The sequence below is a fragment of the Schistocerca nitens genome, chromosome 9 (assembly GCF_023898315.1).
Source record: "Schistocerca nitens isolate TAMUIC-IGC-003100 chromosome 9, iqSchNite1.1, whole genome shotgun sequence".
Classification (NCBI taxonomy): domain Eukaryota; kingdom Metazoa; phylum Arthropoda; class Insecta; order Orthoptera; family Acrididae; genus Schistocerca; species Schistocerca nitens.
In genome coordinates, this window is record NC_064622.1 from 241,053,841 (window position 1) to 241,080,081 (window position 26,241).

The 26,241-nt window shown below is 42.1% G+C and overlaps 1 protein-coding gene across 1 annotated transcript in view; it reads right to left on the bottom strand.

Moving 5' to 3' along the window:
- LOC126204156 (uncharacterized) overlaps positions 1-26,241 on the bottom strand; it is a 1,030,415-nt gene that overhangs the window by 924,449 nt on the left and 79,725 nt on the right. The window contains exon 3 of the mRNA XM_049938564.1: positions 5,618-5,765. Coding sequence (XP_049794521.1) covers positions 5,618-5,765 — 148 coding nt within the window. The remainder of the gene's footprint in view (positions 1-5,617; positions 5,766-26,241) is intronic.

Consider the following 26,241-nt stretch of genomic DNA (forward strand, 5'->3'; position numbering starts at 1 on the left):
CGAACTTTTCGACTCTGTAAGTGCAGAACAGGGAATCAGTGATCATAAGGCCGTTGCAGCATCCCTGAATATGGAAGTTAATAGGAATATAAAAAAAGGGAGGAAGGTTTATCTGTTTAGCGAGAGTAATAGAAGGCAGATTTCAGACTACCTAACAGATCAAAACGAAAATTTCTGTTCCGACACTGACAATGTTGAGTGTTTATGGAAAAAGTTCAAGGCAATTGTAAAATGCGTTTTAGACAGGCACGTGCCAAGTAAAACTGTGAGGGACGGGAAAAACCCACCGTGGTACAACAACGAAGTTAGGAAACTACTGCGAAAGCAAAGAGAGCTTCACTCCAAGTTTAAACGCAGCCAAAACCTCTCAGACAAACAGAAGCTAAACGATGTCAAAGTTAGCGTAAGGAGGGCTATGCGAGAAGCGTCCAGTGAATTCGAAAGTAAAATTTTATGTACCGACTTTACAGAAAATCCTAGGAAGTTCTGGTCTTACGTTAAATCAGTAAGTGGCTCGAAACAGCATATCCAGACACTCCGGGATGATGATGGCATTGAAACAGAGGATGACACGCGTAAAGCTGAAATACTAAACACCTTTTTCCAAAGCTGTTTCACAGAGGAAGACCGCACTGCAGTTCCTTCTCTAAATCCTCGCACAAACGAAAAAATGTCTGACATCGAAATAAGTGTCCAAGGAATAGAAAAGCAACTGGAATCACTGAACAGAGGAAAGTCCACTGGACCTGACGGGATACCAATTCGATTCTACACAGAGTACGCGAAACAACTTGCCCCCCTTCTAACAACCGTGTACCGCAAGTCTCTAGAGGAACGGAGGGTTCCAAATGATTGGAAAAGAGCACAGGTAGTCCCAGTCTTCAAGAAGGGTTGTCGAGCAGATGCGCAAAACTATAGACCTATATCTCTGACGTCGATCTGCTGTAGAATTTTAGAACATGTTTTTTGCTCGAGTATCATGTCGTTTTTGGAAACCCAGAATCTACTATGTAGGAATCAACATGGATTCCGGAAACAGCGATCGTGTGAGACCCAACTCGCGTTATTTGTTCATGAGACCCAGAAAATATTAGATACAGGCTCCCAGGTAGATGCTATTTTTCTTGACTTCCGGAAGGCGTTCGATACAGTTCCGCACTGTCGCCTGATAAACAAAGTAAGAGCCTACGGAATATCAGAGCAGCTGTGTGGCTGGATTGAAGAGTTTTTAGCAAACAGAACACAGCATGTTGTTATCAATGGAGAGACGTCTACAGACGTTAAAGTAACCTCTGGCGTGCCACAGGGGAGTGTTATGGGACCATTGCTTTTCACAATATATATAAATGACCTAGTAGATAGTGTCGGAAGTTCCATGCAGCTTTTCGCGGATGATGCTGTAGTATACAGAGAAGTTGCAGCATTAGAAAATTGTAGCGAAATGCAGGAAGATCTGCAGCGGATAGGCACTTGGTGCAGGGAGTGGCAACTGTCCCTTAACATAGACAAATGTAATGTATTGCGAATACATAGAAAGAAGGATCCTTTATTGTATGATTATATGATAGCGGAACAAACGCTGGTAGCAGTTACTTCTGTAAAATATCTGGGAGTATGCGTGCGGAACGATTTGAAGTGGAATGATCATATAAAATTAATTGTTGGTAAGGCGGGTACCAGGTTGAGATTCATTGGGAGAGTGCTTAGAAAATGTAGTCCATCAAAAAAGAGGTGGCTTACAAAACACTCGTTCGACCTATACTTGAGTATTGCTCATCAGTGTGGGATCCGTACCAGATCGGGTTGACGGAGGAGATAGAGAAGATCCAAAGAAGAGCGGCGCGTTTCGTCACAGGGTTATTTGGTAACCGTGATAGCGTTACGGAGATGTTTAATAAACTCAAGTGGCAGACTCTGCAAGAGAGCCGCTCTGCATCGCGGTGTAGCTTGCTCGCCAGGTTTCGAGAGGGTGCGTTTCTGGATGAGGTATCGAATATATTGCTTCCCCCTACTTATACCTCCCGAGGAGATCACGAATGTAAAATTAGAGAGATTAGAGCGCGCACGGAGGCTTTCAGACAGTCGTTCTTCCCGCGAACCATACGCGACTGGAACGGGAGAGGGAGGTAATGACAGTGGCACGTAAAGTGCCCTCCGCCAGACACCGTTGGGTGGCTTGCGGAGTATAAATGTAGATGTAGATGTAGAGGATATAGCTGTTTGTGTCACATATCTTGAAACTTTGATCCTCACTCATCGAAACCTATAGGGTATTTCCCGTTGCCTTAGAGACATGAAATTTGACAAGAAAACAGGATTAGAAGTACAAGCCATGGAAAAATCCTAAATTATTAAATTATGTTTATATTACACTTCTTTTTATATCTGACTCCGTGTCAACACGCCTATTAAGACGCCTTTTTCTCAGAAACGCGTAAACATATCAAGTTGAAATTTATGTCACAAGCTAAGGTCTATGGTCTCTTAGCTGTGCAATCAATGTAAATTTCTAAGTCAATGAATTCAAAACACACAGCTATTTGCGTCACATATTTGGATACTAGTAGAGTATATGGTTTTTCTCGTTGGCCAAGAATCATGGAATTTGTTAAGAAGCAAGGTTTCCCAGTACAAGTAAAGGAAAAATATCAAAGCTGTTGATCTGTTATTAGCTCACACGAAAAAAAAATCTGTCACCTGTTAACCGATTGTGTGATCGTTCGTTGGTAGGACACATTTTTTTCATGAATGGGAAGATGTTTACGGTGATGTCACATATTAATGTTCATGGTCTAAGGTCCATGTGGAAAAGTTCAGGTTCAAAGTCAATGCAATCAAACGACGTGGTCATCTATATCACATATTTCAATTACCCTCAAACACATTCCTCAACAGGTAGATGGTAGTTTTCTTCTTCCTAGAATTATGAAATTTTGAAGAAGCAAATCTTACCCAGAAGAATGAGGGGAAAAAATCAGAAAATTGTTAATTTATAATTATATCACATCAAAAAGTATTTCTTTTTCTCATTTGTTATCCGACTAAACAGAAAATTAAAACACTATCGAAAGTTCCGGAAATCGTAGAACCTATTTCTTGTCAGCATCAATGTCAATAACACGCAAAAATCATTGAGGTTGTGACGGGACAGCCTTCTCTAGCATTACATTTCCTCAACAGTAGTTGTCGACACCATTAATATTTTTCGAATTTTGGACAGGTCAGTATTATCTCAGTTGCTTTTCTGAAAACTTTCATACAGTTTTATACACGGTACGTTATATCTCACGCTAAAATTTATGAAAACGAATTACTTTATAGAATGTTTTAGTCTAGAGGCTATAAGCGATAAGTGCTAGTTCCGAATGTACAGTTGAAATTATTTCTTTAGATATATTTGAAATTACGAACTATTGGCACACTTAAAATTTCTATGATTAATTACGCATTACTGTGATGATTACTACGTTTATTTTCTTGATTCATTTATGAAATAATAATTGAAAGTAATAATGTAACAGAAACTGGTAGATATTCATTAGTTACGAAAAATTGCAAACCCTTTGGAACATGGTTATTTCCGCAGAGTGAGAGAGTCGTACACATGCCTCTGATGTGATCGGACATATTTTTGTATTTTGTACGAACAATGTGATTTCGGCTTTGTTAGTTTGAAAAATCAGAAGACTGTATGACATACTAAAATGTGAAAAAATAGATTTACGTAAAAATAAAAATTCTGCAACAACAATCTTCAAATTTATTGAGATCAAACCAGCAGCGACAACATAAAATATGACATATACAGCTTCAAGGACGGGGCCCCTAGACAAGACGAGTTGGGCCAACTCAACATGCAAGCTAAGTAAACCAGAAAGATTATTGTAATCCTCGCTCCTCTCAAGTTTTCACAAATGACTTTGCTTATTGTGGACAATAATTGCAAGTAGGAAGGAGGCAGGGAAGATTGTAAGCTTCTCGATTCCCAGGAGGGACGAATGGACAGTATACATAATTACACTACTGGCCATTAAACTTGCTACACCACGAAGATGTGCTACAGACGCGAAATTTAACCGACAGGAAGAAGATGCTGTGATATGTACATGATCAGCTTTTCAGAGCATTCAGACACGGTTGGCGCCGGTGGCGACACCTACAACGTGCTGGCATGAAGAAAGTTTCCAACCGATTTCTCATACACAAACAGCAGTTGACCGGCGTTGCCTGGTGAAACGTTGTTGTGATGCCTCGTGTAAGGAGGAAAAACGCGTACCATCACGTTTCCGACTTTGATAAAGGTCGGATTGTAGCCTATCGCGATTGCGGTTTATCGTATCGCGACATTGCTGCTCACGTTGCTCGAGATCCAATGACTTTTAGCAGAATATGGAATCGGTGGGTTCAGGAGGGGCCGTGCTGGATCCCAACGGCCTCGTATCACTAGCAGTCGAGATGACAGGCATCTTATACGCATGGCTGTAACGGATCGTGCAGCCACGTCTCGATCCCTGAGTCAACAGATGTGGACTTTGCAAGACAACAACCATCTGCACCAACAGTTCGTCGACGTTTGCAGCAGCATGGACTATCAGCTCGGAGACCATGTCTGCGGTAACCCTTGACGCTGCATCACAGACAGGAGCGCCTGCGATGGTGTACTCGACGACGAACCTGGCTGCACGAATGGCAAAATATCATTTTTTCGGATGAATTCAGGTTGTGTTTACAGCATCATGATGGTCGCATCCGTTTTTGGCGACATCGTGGGAACGCACACTGAATGCGAGTATTCGTCATCGCCATACTGGCGTATCACTTGGCGTGATGGTAAGGGGTGCCATTGGTTACACGTCTCGGTCACCTCTTGTTCGCATTGACGGCACTTTGAACAGCGGACTTTACATTTCAGATGTGTTACCACCCGTGGCTCTACCCTTCATTAGATCCCTGCGAAACCCTACATTTCAGCAGGATAATGCACGACCGCGTGTTGCAGGTCTTTTGCGGGCCTTTTTGGATACAGAAAATGTTCGATTGCTGCCCTGGCCAGCACATTCTCCAGATCTGTCACCAATTGAAAATATCTGGTCAATGGTGGCCGAGCAACTGGCTCGTCACAATACGCCAGTAACTACTCTTGATGAACTGTGGTATCGTGTTGAAGCTGCATGGGCAGCTGTACCTGTACACGCCATCCAAGCTCTGTTTGACTCAATGCCCGGACGTATCAATGCCGTAATTACGGCCAGAGGTGGTTGTTCTTGGTACTGATTTCTCAGGATCTATGCACCCAAACTGCGTGAAAATGTAATCACATGTCAGGTCTAGTATAATATATTTGTCCAATGAATACCAGTTTATCATCTGCATTTCTTCTCGGTTCAGTGATTTTAATGGCCAGTAGTGTATGTTTGTGCGCAACGCTAAGAGCGCGAGTTCTACTCGCAGCTGGCGGAAAAATCAACAATAATTAACGTAATCAATTAAGGTGTTGGTTGTAGAACAAAAGAACAGCTCACTCAAGCCAACGACTTTACATGAAGAGATCGAAACCTGTTGTCAGGCGAGCGAGCCGAGGATTGTGCGGCGCTGGCAGCGGGCGAGGCGTACTCACCTGCGTCTCTGGGATCTGGCGGGTGGAGAAGCGCTTCAGGAAGGAGTCCTCGCGCTTCAGCGGCGGCTTCTTCTGCGCGGAGGTGGAGATGGCGCTCGACAGCTGCACCGTGGTGCGCAGCTTGAGCCACCGCTGGTTGCTCTTGGTCCTGCAACAGCGAGTCTCGTCACATTCTGAACGCAACGCGCCCAGGTCCACCGGAACTACCTCGCCACTGGACGAACTAGCGTCTCCACTTGTATCCCCCAAGGGAAGCATACACCGATTTGGCTCGTCCTTACCGCGGTTGTAGTATCTAATCAGATGTTGCCTCTACTACTCTAACACGATAATCTTTTCTAGCCTTTACAGAAGGTTCAGAGACTTACGAGCATTTTGAACAACACTCAAAGAGCACCAGCCATCGAGAAAAGCGTTAGCGCAGTCGGCTGATGTGCCGTATCACAAGTTTGCACATGATGCGTTAGACTCTTGTCTTTTTTCATAATGTTTCACCAAACAGTACTTGTTTAGCTACTAATAATAAATACTCATGCATGGTCTTACAGCGATAGAAACAGATAAAGTCTTCTCAAGCCTCCACTTGCGTCAAGTCGTTAAAAATCCCCGAACTTTCGACTGGACGCTCGTCAGCCAGCATCAAGAGGTGACTGTCATGTGGTTAATGCTGTCATTCTCATGCAGGGTGTTTCAGTCTCTCTGCGTCAAGGTTCCAGTGGTGCTGAATCACGTCATGGGGAACAAAGTTTGTTAGAGACCAAATGTTAGCTGATGATTCCTTGTGACGCCTGTTTTTTATTACTGTTATGCCCCTGCGAGACACCGAACCATCAGAGTCTACTAACCAGGAGTTGCATCTGCGAACTGCCTACCACAGAACATTGACAGACTGATTTTCAATGAGTGCCTCCAGGCTGAGAAAGATATTTTAGAAGGGAGTTACAAACTTCAAGTTTCCTCGGTCTATCGCCTTTCTCGGAAAGCAGATGACTGGATTGCACGCAACATACATTCCAAAAGCTTCCTGCAGATTGCCTACCCTCTCCAGTCTCTCACGGGTACAACCAATATTAAAAAGACGTCTAGCGTTATCGGGAGACGTTAGCGAACATTTTGTGTCGAAAAATAGTTGTTCCCCTTGACGTGACCTATCAGACCTAGAGGTTTTATGCAAAGACTCTGAAACGCCCTATGTAGTCACGCTACCTCCTATGACCTTACTAGAAACGAGTCCATTGCCATGCTTCTTCATTCTTTCGATAGCTGGATTCCAAGCTGTTTTTAACGCTAGACCGCAGTCTTTCTTGAGGATGTCGTCAGAAAACTTTATCTGAATCGATTCCTTTATAAAAACTTCTCACGACACTTTCGGTAAAGACGGCGGTTACATTCCGTTAAAATTTCTAACATTTATATAGTTTAAATAAAACATTACACGTTCACTGTAAAAATAATGTACTACCTAAGCACAGCTTGGGACTTGTCTATCGGAAGGCTGAAGTAAGCGCGGCCGATTGAGCACCAGTGACGTCAAAGTCTGCAGCATGGCTATATAATGACGGCAGTAACAACCACACGGCAGGCACCACTTGACAATGACTGAGGAGCAATAGGACGAGAGTTCATTGGACGCAGCTAGAACCTCGAGAAAATTTTATCAATAATAGTAACAATATAAATTGCAGTGTTAGATTTGTGGAGAGGTTTTATAAGGAGTCGTGATAGAAGAGACATTTATGTATCGATACATCCATGTATCGTAATTGAGTCACTTTAGGCTCTATCTGCCTTCTGCTGTATACATTTATCGTCATATGAAAAGTTTTTGAAGCTTATGCAGAATGCGTCTACGTTGTTACAGGGACAAAGATAATTTCAAGAGATTACATTACGCTTCACTTTCTGGTGCCGTAACCATTTGACAACTCCCGTATTCGTATGTGTCTTTAAACGCGTATGGCTTGCGTCAGAAGCTATTTCTGAACGATCATTCTTTTAAGATGATAATGAGGTGTGTTTTCTGCTATTACTAATTAAAATAAAATCAGCTTATCTCTAACTGGCATTCAGAAAACATGCCTGGTACAAGTCTGTATTACGTGTTCTATATTTTTATGTTGTATATACCACATCAAACGTGATCAGGCTACCAATGAAGAAGTGTAAGTGTTACGATTTCACTGTGATAAATTTTCAGTACCGGTACGCATTTATCAATTCACCACCTTTTCTTATCACATCTCGATTAGACTATGATTGTATCATCACAATTACCACAACTATTATTGTTATTTTTCGAAGCAACTTTTGTGCTTTTAGCGATACAAGTCTTTGCAGGAAGGTCGGTAAAGAATGCGACGAGACTCGATGAACGGAAAAACTTTTAATGTGGCATTGCAGCTGGTTGCGCTAAAGCTACTCTTTAATGGCTGACGCTCTCATATTCAGTAGGATCGTAAATTTTGTTACGCGAGTTCTCAAAAAGTTCGGAGTATCACGTCGTGCTATAGCAGCATTGGTGACTTATAAACATGTGCCACAATCGTGCAAAACAGGTAACACATTGGGTATATGCTTCTCTTCTTACTGAACGTGAGGTGGCCTTTTCGAATATTCCCAGAAATTATTACACATTCCACATTGAACTACCAGTAGACGGACGTCTTTCACTTCGTTACCTTAAATGAGCCACTTTCCTTAGTGAACCTTAACAAAGGAACAAAATTGTTATTGTCGTACGTGGATGTCACAGGAGAATAACATCTACAACCTTTTTAACCACTCAGCGTGCAGTCTGCAACAGTCCATCATGTAACAGCTATTATTCTTCAACTTCATACTAAATGTAATAACATGCAACATCTAAATAGTGGTCCTGGTGTCTAAGACACTGTGGCGAACTCTGTACAGTAGTGTTGCGTCTGTTCGTAAAGTATTATTTACGACACCAACGATCACTTCAGTAGTTAGTTCTATAGTGAAGAGGCATAGTGTTGTAAAATACGCCTCACTAAGTGTAATCTATTGTTCTTTATATCTAGTTTGGAAATTAGTGTTAATGCAAGCATCTAGTAAATTTAATCCCATATTATGCACATAACTCTCTCCAAAACCATTTATTTATCCAATTACAAAAGTAATATCGACAAACTGAGCAAAATTTATACAGACTTACCTCTAACTGGCTTATCGCCATAAAAAAGGTCATGCAGGCAGCAAACTATTCTATCTGAGATAACACTAATGCAACGATAATGCATCTAACTTTTGTAAGTCAGGTAGAAAACTTAATCCCGGCTGAAAATTTTAACGACATCAAAACCAATAGAATGGACCTCCTGTGTGGATCCCAGGAGACAATCTGTAAAAAGACTTAAGACGTAAGAGTGTCGTCAGCGACTAAGGCTGAACCAAGTCTTATTACAGGGCAGCCGAAAAGGCCTTACACATTTCTGTGAAAGTCACATCCGCCCGTGAGTGTACGGATTATCAGTCACTAACGGGAAATTCATTTACTGTACCCAGACGACCGCGACTGTGAATCTGAAATAAAGGACAAGTTCATAGTAAATAACAGAAACGTAACAGTAGATTCATGAAATTGAATTCTTTTTTCACATTTTGAGTAAAGTTTTTTCTTAAGTAATTTTCTGCTGTCGTGAGGCATGAAATATAGATTTCCACGAATTGTAGGCCGTAAGTCATTCGATGAGACAACATTAACATATTGTTTCATGCAATACTGGTCTAACTAATTATATGTGGGGAAACTAGGAGCGATTGGAATATGGATCAATATGTCTCCTTATTCCCGTCTGTCTGTTACGTAGAAGTAGACCCTATTTTCAGGACTGCGTGTGGCTACAACGCATTCTTCGGCTGCTGGAAGAAGTTACTCCTGCAGAAAGGCAGCGACTGCAGATTATGCGCGATGGGATACCAGCCATTTTCTGTGTATAGTACACAAAACCTCACCGCATCGTTTCAAGGGAAATGGTTTGGTCGAAGAGGTTCGGTAGCATGGGCTCCCCGTTCACCGTACCTGAAGCCGTTGGACTGCTGGCTATAGAGATATTCAAAGGCATTGGTGTATGCCCAAACCGTCGGCAACGTACAGAATTGACTGGAAACAATGTACCTGACGCAAACCGAATGGAGCCAGGTGTATGTGAAATCGCTGCGAAGAACGGCTGAAGGACGTGTTAATATATTTGGTAACCACTGCCTTTAGAGTCTACTTATGCATAACATACATGAAGATGAGAGGACAAATTGACCCAAGGATGTCAAATCAAACACCTTTCAGTCGTCTAATTTCCATACAGCCTAGGCGGCTGAAAGGTGTTTGATTTAACATCCTGTATCGAATAGCCGAGTGCCGCAATCATCTCTAAAGTGATGGACATATACAAACTGACCCATATATCAACAGGCATTGGTTTCAGACATATCATTACAGGAGCTTTTCTTATAGTTTCGACCAATACTACCTCTTGCAGAAATATATGATTCAGCCTGTATTTAAAGAACTGTTTCACGAAACAGACAAAATCTGGTGTAATATTGGTTTACTGACAACGAGTTTCGGTCAAGTGACGGATACCATTACATCAGATAAAAGGAAGGTCCCCTGGCAAGAAATACATAACTTATATAACATGATGCATCTGATAATAATTACGCACTAAGCGCCGAGGAATCTTCTTTTAACCTGGCATAGTATCAATCAACTGAAGATGGTCAATTGACCAAAACGTCTTGTCGAAGACTAAACATCCACTCAGCATATTTTGCGGATTTCGTAGACTCGTTCTTGAAATACATCAGTCATGTTAATTGGGCCAGAGCTTACGACAGTAGGAGATGTGAGAGAAGCTTCTACATGGTACTAGATTCTTTCGTAAAACGTCGAACCACCTCAATTCACCAACTGGTAATCATCCAGTCAAAAGGTTTGCACCTGAGGCGCTGTACATATATTTTTGGTGTATTCCTGTAGGACTTTATGGAAAGAGAGAAGCGATTTTATGTTTCTGAGAGACTTTGCACGATGACAATATTGCGTTCTTTTATTTTTTGTTACTCATCATTGACTAAGTAGCCAACTATTATACGATAAATGATCTGACAACTGTACAAGATAATATTTGACTTAAACTGAACATAAGTATATTGTCAATATTTGCAGAAATTCTTTCTAAGTTGCAACTTCACTTATGTATTCCACGTTGATAGCCTTTTGTAACAAACGTTTTTTCTTTTTTGTTTCTTCCTAATCAAACAATCTTCATCTACTCGCACTAGAAATCATCGGTGCTTTTCAATTTTCTATTCTTTTCTTATAAACAGTGATTCTTTTGAAAGCACTGTATACTAACAGGTTTCCAACCGATGGTGGGTTACATTTGCACATTTCTGTGCATATAACCAGTGGGAAATGTGAAATGTTAAATGTGACCTGTCGTCAATTAGAAAACTATGCTGTATGTAGCTAGTGTCAGCAGATAAGTGAATGAATACATGAAAAGAATATACAGTTGCAAACCACTGATAAAACCTCGTATGAGAAGGCGAAACAGGTTTTGTTAGAAATAACATAAAGAATGATTTGCAAAAGACGTAACTTCTCTAATCGACAAGATAGACGTAATTGGAAATAAATATTTGATTTTATCACTCATTTTAAAACGCTATAGCGTTAGAAATTAATTGGATATAGGATTTTGTGAAAATGGTGTAAGGTGTTTTTGACACATTTATGCGTTATCAGCTGTTGGTAGCGGCTTGTGACTGAAGCCACGAAATGATTCAGTGGCGCTGCAAATTCATGGTTGCTGGACCACATTGTTACTGCATTTCAACCTCAAATTCGTAGGAACAATGTCTCGACAGGAGATGTATCTGGACGAGGGTATGAAAGAGCACAGACTCCTGTTATAAGGGAACTGCTTCCGAGAGTCAACCAGTAGCCCCATTAAAGTAGTACAGCATGACAGCTAACATTGTGGAAGATTCCTCAAATAATCATCCCAACGGCTCCTAATTGCAACTATTTATGGCGTTTTTCTAATGTAGAACAAACCAACAGACAAGCTGTGCACTATGCTGCCATACGTTTTATAGTAAACCCAAATGCTTGGCAGGGCTTTCTTTCCTCATAGCGAGGTCGCGACAATGGAATCTTTGGTAAACGTACCACAACTGTTTATTGTGCACCAGTAATACTTTGAGAAGTCCCTTTTACCTCGGAGAATACCGGGAGATGAGATCGATGATTTTCTGTATAGAGGCCGTGTCTCCTAACTAGTGCTTTGACTGAAGAATTCTCACCTCCGTAGTGATGAGTCACACCAGATGGGTGGTATCAGAAAGCAGGGGCAGAAAAAGAGGTTGTAGGACTGACGTGGTTCAGAGACTAAGAAGTACTTCATTGTACGATGGTGGAGGCGCAAGATTACAGACACACACACACACACACACACACACACACACACACACACACATACACACACGAGACACGATTGAAGACGTACTTGCGGAAATGGTTAACATCGCAGCCTCGGGAATTTTATGAGACAGTCAGTCATCGCCTTGTGTCACAGTAGGACAAGTGTCTCAACAGCCAGGGTCAATACTTCCAACGTACAGGTACTGGTTTCTGTAATTATGCCTCCGGCTCGTTTGTTTTTGAATGCCCCTTATATTTTTGTATTCCTAAGTACTTCCTTATTTCAGCGATCAAGTGTACTATTTCTTCTGTTAACCATGGATACTTCGCTGTTACTTTTTTTGTACCTACGTTTCTTTCTTTTCAACTTCTGTGATTGCTCCTTTTAGCGACGCACATTCCTCTTTAACCGAACTGCTTACTGAGCTATTTTGTGTCCAGTATTTATAGCCTCAGAGAACTTTAGGCTTATCTCTTCATTTATTAGTGCTTCCGTATCGCATTTCTTTGCGCATTTATTCTTCCTAATTAGTCTCTCAAAGTTAAGCCTTCTATTCATGGGTACTAAATTGTGGTCCTGGTCTGTATCTGCTCCTGGATACGCCTTACAATTCAATATCTGAATTGGGAATCTCTGTCTGGCCATGATGTAACCGGACTGGAATATTTATGTATCTCCCGGCGCTTTCCTAGTATACCTCCTCCTCTTGTGATTCGTGAACAGAATATTCAGTATCACTAGCGGAAATTTATTGCAGAACCCAATCAGTCTTTCTACTCTCACTTTCATAGTACCAAGCCCATATTCTCCCGTAACATTTTCTTCTAATCCTTCCCCTGCAACTGTATTCCGGTCCCCCATGAGTATTAGATTTTCATCTCCGATTACATACTGAAGTAGCCTTTCTGTATCTTCGTATAATTTCTCTCTCTCTTCGTCTTCAGCTTGCGACGGTATGTATACCTGAACTGTCATTGTTGGTATGGTTCGCTGTCAGTTCAGATGAGAACAATCCTATCACTTAAATGTTCACAGTAACACACTCTCTGCCCTCCCTTCCTACTCATAACGAATAGTACCCCCGTTATGGCACTTTGTCCTGCCGTTGATATTACCCTATACTCATGTTCCCAGAAACTCTTGATTTCTTTCCGTTTCATTTCGATGACCCCTACTACATCTAGACCGAGGCTTTGCATTTCCATTTTCAGACACTCTAGCTTCCCCAACACGTTCAAGCTTCCGACAGTCCACGCCCCGTCTCCCGCATCGCAATCGTTTCGTAGGTTATTCAGTCTTTACATCATGGTCAACTCGTCCTTGGCAGTGCCTCCCTTCCCCCCCCCCCCTCCCCCGGGGATTCGAATGGGTGCTATTCGGGAGTCTTTTGCCAATGGAGAGATCAAAATGACACTTTTCCAATGGCAGGCTGCATGTCCTATGGATACACGTTATGTGACTTTAATGCAGTGATTTTCATTGCTCTCTGCATCCTCAGGCCGTTGCTCACTGCTAATTCCTTCACCTTTAAACGCTTATTCCCACCCCAAGGACAAATTAATGCCCTGAACTTCTGTCTGCTTCTCTGCCCTCATTGACAAGTCCGTTGGCAGAATGAGGGTGATTTCTTATGTCGAAAGACTTCGTCTGCCAGTGGTGATGATTTTTATTCAAAATTTGAGCTGTGGCCTGGTTCGAAGAACGTTTTGGTTGCTAAAATAAAGTCGCCACCCCTAGACCACGGGTGTCAGCGAGTACCCGACAGAGCAGCTACGCCTCCAAAATAGCAGAAATTTTCAGTCTCACATTCCACGTTGTGTATTCCATGTTTTCTGCCGCCGGATCTGAACGAGAAAACCGGAAATTAAAACCACTTTATCTTGATACAGCAGATAGAGAGTGTATCGAATAATATCCATTATTTTACAGTATTTTACTGTGCTTGTTTCAATGAAGAGATCATAATCATTTATGACTTCTGCCCACGCAACCAATCATTTACGTCAATTAAAATTCCCACATCCGAAATTATTGGATTATGTTTTCTCTTCATATCGGATCCACTTAAAGAAGTAAGTTACTATAACGTTTAGTGTGCTGTTGCTTTATGACGGGTCGTAGTTCAGTTTTCGTAAGGTACTTTTTAAATCTGAAGTAGCTCCGTGTACTCACCTGCTGTCGAAATCTAAACAGTAACAAGAACATCAGGAGTATATTCTAGCTGTTTGTTTACGAAATATGGTTTGTCTCTCGGATACTTTTCAGAACTGATCCCCAGTTTGTATCCGGATCACTGACTGCAGTCTGATGTGGAGAATCGTAATCGCATTACTTGATATCGACATAGTTTCGTTTCACTGAGACAATAGCATCAACGTCTTGCGCTCAATAAATGACTTCTCATTTTTAGAACACCACATTGCTAAACAAGGGTTAGTTGTAATAACGGAAACGGATTATTATTGTCGAGGCAGAGATAATAGAAGAATATATTAACCGTAATACCCTCCTTGTTCTTTGAATCCCGTAAACCCTAATCTTTGTTAATCGTTCTCCACAACTTTTCTGTATCTTATACGTGGCACAATATATAGCTGTGATGTACGTGGGTAGCTTGATGATACACAGGAGTCGATGTAGAAGAGATAGGGGATCTGGTATTAGAATCAAAATTTAAAAGTGCTTTGGAAGAGTCAAGATCAAATAAGGCAGAAGGGATAGGTAACATTCCGTCAGAATTACAAAGTAACACACATATGCTCGTTTAATGTTTTATTTATGGCCATAAAATAAGGTACTAGAAACAGAAAGGTGTCGAAGAATTATAGGGAACATCTTTAGCAAAATACAAGAAAGGTTAGTGGAATTACCTCGCGAACAGGACAAGTTAAAATTGTTGTAGAGAAAGAAAAAATGATGGTTTCAAGTGCTGTGTACATCGAAACCCTGTAACTCGGATAGGAGAAGGATATCGTCTAGTTTCCGGAACCATCTCTGTATTCTTCTGGATACGGAAGATATGAACGGATTGTAGGAGTTCCTCCCCCAAATAAATTACGTATATCCGCCTCTAAGAACAGTTGTGTGGAGCAATTTTTGCCTAGAAAAGATATAATTAATGCAGATTGTCAGGATGTTGGATGAAGAAAATTCACCAAGTGTGTTATTAGACTATTATTTGGATTTAAGTCTAACGGCTGTACTTCATCTGGTCGTTAAGATATGAGGATTTCTTATCTCCTATCTCATCAGCTGATTTCATTATAGTAATAACTGGCCATTAAAATTGCAACAAACGCCAAAGTCGCAAGATACGCACTTCATCCCTACATGTTTGGATAGCAAATTATTAACATTTCAGCGCCGTTCCACCAACCAATTAGGAGTAGCTGTATGTGCATTCTGTATACATATACACTCTAAGTTTAAAATAATAAAGCGACGCACCACGAAGGAATTATCCGATTGAGACAGAAATCGGTAGATGTGATGTACAGTCGTGGACAAAACGAGCGAGACCCCTCGCCTTTTCGTTATGCTGATCCGCACAGCTTTAAAGTCTGCTACACAGCATAACAGGCTAGGCGACAAAGTGCTACCAACATACTATGCAAGTTCGCTCAGCTGATGTCTGAGATACCTAGCACTGGAGAAACTCGCGCTTCGAAGACGCCACACCATCGTCTGTCACCACTTCGTGGGAAACGAAATACCTCAAGTATAAGCCAATGTGTTGTATTGGCAATATCTGTGACTATGACTTGGATCTAAAGTATGGTTACGGATAGTACGTATGCTCAGATTGCGAATCTAACATGAATAAAGACAAGGGGAAATGAATTAGGCGTCCTTCCTCTTCCCTAACATCAAATATATTTTAGTTATTCTTTCTTAAATGAACTGCGCAGAAAATCATTCACCAGGAGTGAATAACTTGTTAGTAACACCAGATGATATTAACAGCTTGCCGGCGCGGGTTAGCCGTGCCTTCAACGGCGCCATATCGCGGACCGCGCGGCTCATTGCGCCGTCAGTGCGAATCCTTCCTCGGGCATGGATGTGTGTTAGGTAGGTTGAAGTAGTTCTAGATCTAGGGGACTGATGACCTAAGCGTAAATTTTCTTTGCATAAACTGCCGTATCATTAGATTGCGTTGACATAGCTTACTTTTTTGCACCACCATGGGACAGTATACCGCAGGACGTGCGATACATTTCCGCTTATTATGCCCACCTGTACTCGAGGTAAACGGGTTTTAAGGGTCTGGTAGACAGATAGACGGTCAAGAAAATGAGACTAGTAGGGTTCCATTTTTACCGATTTACTTGACGAAATCCTAACAACGAAAATAGCTACCACAGTTACTGAAGATGTGGGCCGCATAATAATTTCCCCTACTCTTTATTCGAAATGTACCAGTTGCAGTCGATACATCAGCATATTAATCGTAGCTACGCTTTCCATCCAAATCACGTTTACAGGAATGCAAATAGAATTCATTTGCCTATACACGTGGTAATTGAGATCCCACTATTAATTCCATCTCGTTTTAGATGTGCGAGCATTCCCATTGCTAGTTACCTTAAGGAAAACTTCGCCTAATGAACGTTTTGTGGCTGTGGCACGCCTAATGGAGAATTCGAAACCTTGTAGAATAGGTTTGGCAGCTACGTCGCCGTTTATTTCCTGGGGTGGTGCAGAATTTTCCTACTAAATTTACTCGCTAATAACAGTTTTTTGTTATTTCGATAAACAACCCGAATGATTGTCACATAAGTGGTGACAGAAAGGTAGACAATTCATGTTTTTGAGTCAAGAAAGCTCTATGTAACAAAAACTGCAGATCATTTTGCCATTTTCATTGCGAAATTGCGGGCTTATTCATGTCTGTGGTAATAATAGAAGTCTGTTCGCCTGGGTTGTCTGCTAGCGTAGTGAAAGGTGTTTGCTACTGCAAGAGAGGTCTGGTTTGTTTTCGGTTCCAATCTCGATACAGGCAGATAGACCATCAGTAAAGGAATTTTAAGAAATTCTCGCGCCCCCAATACGTTTTATTGCCACCTTTATTCTGTACCGGCGCCCTGTGGATGTCGATATGAAACTCTTGTAGAATTTCACACTTGTTACTGTCTACTTTTTCCGCTTCTGTCAATAATTGAATTGACTTAAGTGTGGCACTGAATGATTTTTAACTGAATTTTGTTATGAATCTTCACGCATTACTAAATTTGCACACTTTCGTGGTAGGTCAGCAACGATAATCAAGTATGACTGGTCTGAACGTTGACACAGACCATTTCGCGAACGAATGCGCTTAATATTTTGCTAATTCGTAACGATCTGGGGTACCTTGTCTTACTAAAACAGTTATGTTATCTCGGTAAGCTGTAATTCATTTTTATTATTACAGTTCGTACTAATTAGCGTTTCTTCTTTCATTTATATCTTATATTTAGGTGTTGTGGTTGACACACTGATCAGCATTAATATAGTCTTACACATGATTGAAAACAGTCTGATAAATTTCGGATAGTTTTTCACTTTCACGCCTGTGGATAGTATGTTGGTAGCACTTCGTCACCTTGCCTGTTACGCTGTGTAGCAGACTTTAAAGCTGTGCAGATCAGCATAACGAGAAGGCGAGGGGTCTCGCTCGTTTTGTCCACGACTGTACATACAAAGACAAATAAATGATCAAAATTTCAGAAAAATTTTATCATTAATTCTGGAGAAAGAGCTGAGCAAATCAGTAACGCATTGGTCCACCTCTGGCCCTTATGCCTAGCAGTTATTCGGTTTCGATTTGATTGACAGTGTTGTTGGCTCCTTCTGAGAGATATCGTGTTAAATTATGTCCAATTTTTACGGCAGAACCTCAAAATCTCGAGGTGGTTGGGGGCACTGTCCATACTGCTGCAAACTTTGTCAACTGGGCAGAAGTTAGAAGACCTTACTGTCCAAAACAGACTTTGACTTTGTAAGCATGAAGACAAGCGGCAGAAACTCTCGCCGTGTGAGAGTGGGCATTATCTTACTGAAATGTAGGCCCAGCGTGGTTTGCCACGAAGGGCAACAAAACGGAGAGTACAATATCGTCGTTGTACCGCTGGGGCGTTTCCAGGCACTTCGACCTGGAATCTCATTGAATTGAGTACAGTAGTCTTCAGTGAGGAGTTTCGCTTCGAATTTAGCCCCGATAGCAAGCAAAGACGTGTCTGGAGACGTCCTGGACAGCAATGGAATAGCAGCTTGACTGTCGCCTACCTAGTGGAAGAAATAGAATATAGACCAGTACGTATCTGAATTCGACTGTAGCAGGACCGCGCTCTATTGAGACTGCGGCTTATCGTTTCTCTATTTTGCACGTCACACTGGTTGCGATCCTATGAATTTCATAAGAATATGGAATCAATGGGTTTCGTACGGCCGTATTCAATGTCATATTGGATATCAAAAGCTCTACGCGAATAGCGCCCGACGTTTAATACATACTGCTCCCTCGGTCCCCTACGTCACGAACCTTGAGACTGGAAAGGGGGCAGCAAGAAGAGAATCCACTCAGTCAGTATGAAGACGTCTGGGGCACTACAAACCATCGGCACAGCGACCATTTCTGGAGTTTCCCGTAACGCAGCAGCAGATATTTGCGCTAACAGTGGTGTTGCCCCAAGAACACTGGACACAGGTGTGGCACCAAGTCCTCTCCGTGTACAGCGTCCCTGTGGATGTAGCTAGGTGTGGACGTTCTGCAGAGAACAACCGTGACCAGGAAGTATTCGTCTCGTCTCACAAGGCTACTTCCTAGCCTGAACGGTTGGGGATGCTATGGGGCTCTATCTTGCAGGTATCTGTGATATCACCTTAAAAGAAGATAACACAAGACAGCATGTAGCCAGCGCTGTACTAACTTGCCTGATTACAGTGGGTCTTCAACTGTTACCTAGGCCAGTACGTCCTACAGACCTTCCTTGGATTAAAAACACATGGTGGAGAGTTTCCAAGAGATTGGCACGCCACAACCCACCAGCCAAGACGACTTCTTCACACTGGCATAGAGTTGGAGAGGCATGGAAAGACATGCTGTATCTATCAGCCAAGCCCAGTTGATACGCACTCTCACTAGAGCCGTTGTTGCTACCCGAAGTGGAAGTTCTGTGTTCTTATGTCACACTTTGTGTACATCCAAATCGCCTACACATATAATCATAAACGTATTCTCATTGCTATACTTATATGTACAGTATGTAACATTTTTTATGCATAGCGTGTGACGAAAGTAATGAGAAACTTTCTGGCAGATTAAAACTATGTGCCGAACCGAGACTCGAACTCGGGAACATTACCTTTCGCGGGCAAGCGCTCTTCTGGAAAGTAATGAGGTTGACAACATTGTGAGCGATCTGGTAACGCTGTGTTGCTATACTTCTCTAGACCGATGTGCTCGTCCCTTCCAGACTCTCAGTTCGAGTTTTAGGTCCGTACAGCCATCTCGTGATTTTTGAGAGCGTCATCAGTGAAGTCGTGTTTTTGACGTGTGTTACGACAATGGAACAGCAGACCTTACGCTAACAGGTTCGGCGCTAAACTTAGGGGATCCGTGAGTGTGATCTCTGAAAAGTTGCAATAGACGTTTGGGGAACATTCATGATTCAGAGCACAAGTTTTGCGTTGGCTCAAATCATTTTTCGAAGGCCCAGAACACTTCGAAGATGAATGGCGCTCAAGGAGAGATCAAAACAACGCTTATTTGCCTATTTAACGGTAGGGGTATCGTGCGTAAGGAATTTATTCCTCCAGAACAAAGTCAACCAAATGTGTTATTAAAGCATGTACTTGAAAGGCAAAGAAAAATGGGTGAACTGAGTGAGACCGGACGTTACAGGCAAGTGGATGCTACAGTATGGGAACGCCCCGAGTCACAAGGCTACTTCCGTTACGGAATTTTTGACTCAAGGACATTATTTTTGTTTCACAGCGCCTCTGTTCACCTGGTGTGCGTCCTTGCGACGTTTTTCTTTTTCTGATATTGAAAAATGTCTTAAAAGGACAGTCATCCTAAGACTGTTGAGATCGTGGGAAAGAATGTGACCGTTGAACCCTGTCAGCGCTGCTACCAAGAAAGGGAACAATGACTCCGCCGGTGTATAGCTGCCGAAGGTAACTTCCTTAAAGGGGACGATAATATTGTTTAAAAAAAGTAAAAACTCAGGTAGATAAAAAATCTGTGTCATTACTCTTCTTATACACTTCGTATGCTATTCTTCATGGTGTCGCAGTTAAAATGACAAACACTATAAACTGTGCCAAACTGTTCCTTTATTGAATCTCAGTAATTGTATACCACTGCGACGCAGAAGTTTGAAATTTGACTCAAAGGTGTTAACAACATTCGTCTCTAATGGTGCAAAAGCGTGGCGTCTTGCGACGTCACTCCCGGACACGGTGACGCTTCAAGCAGTAAGATATCGATACGTGCGAAAAGAATGCTAGAGCTCAGAACTTCATGTGAGGTGTGGAGTGGTTAATGACGTCACACTGGCACCAGATCTCACCAAAATTCTCCCGCCGCAGCGGTGGAAGTGTCACACGATTGGAAGATCGTGACAACCTCTGTTGCCCACATGGAGGTCAGAACCGCGACTCCCAGCGCTGAAAGCACACAATTTTCTTACAGGTGGCCGTGGGAAACATTTCAGACACAGCGCCATGCAGTATGGACACTGGAAGGCCTTAGGGTGAGACATGAAAGTCGTCCATGAAACCACTCCTGCCCTTGGGGTGTTGATTATCAGAAATTTCTCGCTCGAAAACAATAGTTCGCAGTGTGTTGAGCAACAGTATGGCTTCTTCTCAACATTTACGCTGTTGTCCCCTCCCGACATTCCAACCCTTCTCTAAGGATAATATGGAGTTTGATCACCATTCAACGTGGTTGCAGTTTTCGCTCTCGTATTCAGGTGTAATAAATAGGAAGCAATCATAATAAACTCGACGAAATTTGAAAGTAACTCGAAGCAGCAAAGGATACCTATACATCGTAAGCCCTCCAGTGTCGCGCCCTTTTGTGGTGTAACAACCGTTGGTATTGGGAGGGGGGGGGGCAGGGGGACGCTTGCAACATTAACATATACGTGAGTAAAGTGACGAATTCGATGGCACCAATCTTTAATAAGAATTTTAAAAATGTACCTTTGCGTAGACGACTTGCGAAGTAATCCTAAGCGTCTTCAGCAGGGAAGCATGAGGAAATCGGAGGGGTGTCAAGGGGTTGCTGAAAAGCATTTGTCATTTACATTAGAATAAATTCGTGGCGTAATGACTGGCTGTTATCTCTCAATATTAGTAGGGGTAACCTACTGCGTATAACAAGGCTAAAAATCCACATTAATGTACGAGTACAAAATAAATGCCCCGTCATTGCAATCGGTAATATCCGTCAAGTATCTGGGTGTGACTATTCGAAATGATCTCAAATGAAATGATCAGATCACACAAGTAACGGACAAGGGGAACTCTAGCTTGTGGTTTATTGGTAGAATCCTGAAGCGATGCAATCCTTCAACAAAGGAAGTTGCTTACAATACGTTAGTTTGTCCAGTCTTATTGTTCGTCTGTATGGGACCCTTACCAGTTGGGTCTGATTCAAGAGATTAAGAATATTCAAAAAAGAGCGTCAAGATTCGTAACTGGCACATTTAGCCATCGCGAGAGCGTTACAAATCTCATTAAAGTTTCAAGTGGGACACACTTCCAGATAGACGACGCGCTAAAGGGAAGGGGCTGCTCACTAAATTCCGAAATCCGATCTTCGCCGAGGTTGTAGAGTATATATTATTACCACCAACTTTCAAGTCGCGCAATGATCACCATTCAAAGATAAGGGAAATTAGAGCGCGTACTGAGACGTTCAGACAGTCGTTTTTCCCTTGCGCGATCCGCGAGTGGAACAGAGGGATGGGGGAAATAGGACTTTGGCGCGAATTGTGCCCTCCGCCACACACCGCTTTGTGGCTAGCGGAGTATATATGTAGATGTGGAGGTAGACATCATCAGCCATTGGTCCGCGTGTTAGCTTGGACTATGGGAATTATGTGTAGATAGTAATAAATATTTTGTATATGTATATGACGTGTACGTGCATATGCGTCGCTGCAGGTATCGTCCCTGTAGGTTGCTCGAATAAATCATAAGTTAATTTGGAGTGGTCGGCAATCACTTGTGGGAAAGCTAGACAGTAGCTACTGAAACGAAATGAACACCGTAACATGCTGGCATCTTCCCGTACAGTCAGCTCCCTTCTCCGAGGAGACCAGCCTCGCCGAAAACCGTATTGTGTGCTTCCAGGGTGGCCCTCCACTATCCTCTAACATGACAATGTAAAATGATACCGCAATTTCCTCCGTGCAGCTTCCAAAATATATTTAAGCTCGTAAAAATTTCTGAGTAACAAATATGATGTGCCCGGAGATTCACGGATACAAAACTATGTACTTCGTGGTCTCCTCTGTCCAGTGCTACCAACTACAAACGGCTAGTACGCCATAATTCAAGAGTCTTCTTGCTTTTCACTGTGTCACCTTCCAAAAGACATTTTGTATTTATTCTTTCGGTATTTGAATATCTTGCACATCCGGTTGTACACGTTTCCGGTCTGCACATAGGCTGCGGTACCCTTGTAAGTTGTATGTCAAACCTGGTGTGACCAGTAGCAAAGTAGACTGCTGTCTCTGACCTCGTTGCAGACGAGTCGTACTGCAGACCGTGCAGACGCACCGCTGGTTACAAATTGCTGCATGGTTGCAATTAACGCCTGAGGCGAAATCCGTGCGCGCCTCTGAAGCCACGCTCGGTAGACTCGAATGAATAACACGCTCTGTTTCACGAACAAGCAACGCAGTTGCGCCATGGGCGCCGATGCGGACGCAGTATCAAAGCAGCCTGCTAGAAGCTGCTGCTAGTTAAACAGAGAACTCTGCACGCGGTCTAACAAACGGTCTGCACTTGGTGCTTTGCCTTGCATACAGGAGCACACAAGGCTCCTATTTGGCAAAGTATTTCTAGTTTTGAATAGTGTGCTCCTTCTGTGGTGTGGCTCACGACAGATCAGTCAGGTACTGCGGAAATGAAGGCATTGAGAGCGTTAGGGGCTAATTTGGTAAGACGATTCATCGTGACAAGAAAAGGTTCAGAGATCTAGTTTCGATCTAATATAGCGTTTTAATCTCCCAGCCTGTTTCAAAACAGCAAATACTCCACTGTTGAGTGAGGCAAACATTTTGGATAACGGCTAACCTTTGACCAAGCCGTTGCCCCGCAGTATCCTTTCTTCAAGTGTTAATAATTCTGCTTGGTGTGCAGGAGAATTTCCTAGAAGTTTAGAAGGAAGGAGAGAGGTACTGGCAAATATCAGGCTGTGGGGGTGCGTCAGAATCTGAGCCTAGATAGCACAGTCGGTTTCACAATTAAATCAAGGTTCTGGGTTCGTGTTCTGATGTGGGAAATAGTTTTAACGTACCAGGAAGTTTCAAAACGCTGCAAATATCACTGTGGGGTGAAACTTACTATTGGAAACGTTCGTCAGTATTTATAGGGATATTGTACACACTTAGTCTTGATCACGTATGAGTAAGCAGCATTCAGTTTTGAGACTAATTTAGCAAGTAAAATATATCACGAGTAGACAGTAATAATGGCCTAAGATTGTATCTTCTCCTTGTATTCTACGTTAATCGTACCCTTTTATTTTACTATGCAGCTGCTCCCCGCAGTGTAAAATAAATTTAGTTGGGAAAGATGGAGCTGTATCTTACATTTTTAAAACCACATTCAATGATAATCGAACATTCGACCATGGCCGTTTCAAAAATATGAAAAGTTTCAAATTCTTGTCGGATCTTCAAATCTTCAGCCGGATAAAACTGACATCCGCACACAATGTTTCCGTGGTACATCTGGCCGCTATCATCAGATGAGAAAAGCAAAGCTGCTGTCACCAATAACTGATTCAAACCGGGAACGACGGAACGTTTATATGCAGCGGAAATACAAAAGAGTATGCGCTAAGGTAATCCGCAAGCGCTTAAACGTTGCTTGCGCATTACCTTAGCGCATGAGCGTTTCTATTCGCGCTACGTATAAAGATTCAATTGTTCAATGTTTGCATCAGTTATCGGCGAGAGCAGCTTTGCTTTTCTCATCTGATGATGGCGGCGAGGTGGACTGCGGAAATATTGTGTTCAGATGTCAGTTTTGATTCGGCTGAAGACCCGACAAGAATTTGATCTGTTGATACGCTGGGAACGTCACATATGAAAAGGTCCCCAGAGATCGCTAAAAATCACAAAACCAGTTGAATAATTCAATTATGTAATGAAGCAACGTGTTTAGAGGTATAAACCTCATCTTCAAGCTATAATGGCAATACTAAAACATTTAACAAAAGTACAACAGATGTTAAAGTTGTTCTGTACAGTCCTGGCATGTGCTGTGGTCATAGTGTGTAGAAAGACAATGATAAACTGCTGTGAGGAAATATTACTTCGTTTGTTGGTTTGCCGTTCTCACAAGCTTTTTTTATAATTTGTTGTAAGATGTAATTATTCATTTCGTTCATATGAAATGGCATTCTTCTTGTGGTTTGTTCAGGTACCTCCATTGATAAATCCCCTTGGGCGTTGTTAACCACTGTTCATAAACTTGAAACAAATCATAACCTACTGTGCACTAGAAACAAGATGGCGATCAAAACAAGGCTTATATAGATTTGACTATTGATATGTCGATACTGTTGTTGTCAGCTCTTGTAATCTCTTCCGCACAACTTGCTGCCAGATCTCAAATCGCTTACGCTCATCGACGAAATACGTGACAATAAGAGAAACTGCGACGGTTAGATGTTGAAAATGAGAATATAAAAATTATTTCAAGGAATTAAAAAGCACTACTGCAACAAGGAACCAAATGTTTGAATTTTTAGCTATTTACTATTTTAATAGTAATTAATTGAATATGGAGTAGGGATTTGAGTTCTTGAAGTCTGTAATATCGTTTAGGATCTCGTTTTTCCAATTTTGGGCATGGATATGTTTCCATTTCCTCCAAGATGTTCATTTTCCAGCTCTCCTCTAAAGTGCACAGCATTTTAAGATCATTGTATATTACAACACTGTGTTTTTTTTTAGTCTATATGTTTCGCTGTAGCTGATTTTTCACTTCTATCAATTCTGAAATACTCAAAGTATTGTTTAAAACGGGCACTAAAATTTCTTCCCGTTCGACCAACGAAGCATTTGTTGTAATGACTACAAGTTAATTTATATAGTCCTGACCTGCTCTGTTCCTCAGCTGGTTGTAAGATGTCATGCAACGGTTTCTTCCTTAAGTTGTTGGTGATGGCAAAATTTAACTGATATATGTGTTTTTTAAATAGCTTGGTTATTTTGTCTAAAATAATTGTAAAACTTTCTTTGGTTAAATACGGTGCGTAAGGTTTTGTATGTTGTGGGTGGTGGCCGCATCGTTTTGTTTACTTTTCTGTTTGTTACATATTGTGAAAGTACATCTATTTCATCTTTATTAGTGATAGCCATTGTTATGTGAAATGTAGCTAACTGTGTTCATCCTTGTCTCCCCTAAGTGGGAATTTTTGTGCTCTGTTTAAATGTCTATGGTTGTTGGTTTTCGTGTGAATTGATGTTCAGTGTCTGGTCTGAACTAATTATTAGACATGGCCTCAAATCATGTTGCTTCGTTAAATAATTTAAATAGTCAAAACCTTTTGTGATTGGTAGTGTCTGTGAAAAGTGATTTCATAGATTTATACACTCCTGGAAATGGAAAAAAGAACACATTGACACCGGTGTGTCAGACCCACCATACTTGCTCCGGACACTGCGAGAGGGCTGTACAAGCAATGATCACACGCACGGCACAGCGGACACACCAGGAACCGCGGTGTTGGCCGTCGAATGGCGCTAGCTGCGCAGCATTTGTGCACCGCCGCCGTCAGTGTCAGCCAGTTTGCCGTGGCATACGGAGCTCCATCGCAGTCTTTAACACTGGTAGCATGCCGCGACAGCGTGGACGTGAACCGTATGTGCAGTTGACGGACTTTGAGCGAGGGCGTATAGTGGGCATGCGGGAGGCCGGGTGGACGTACCGCCGAATTGCTCAACA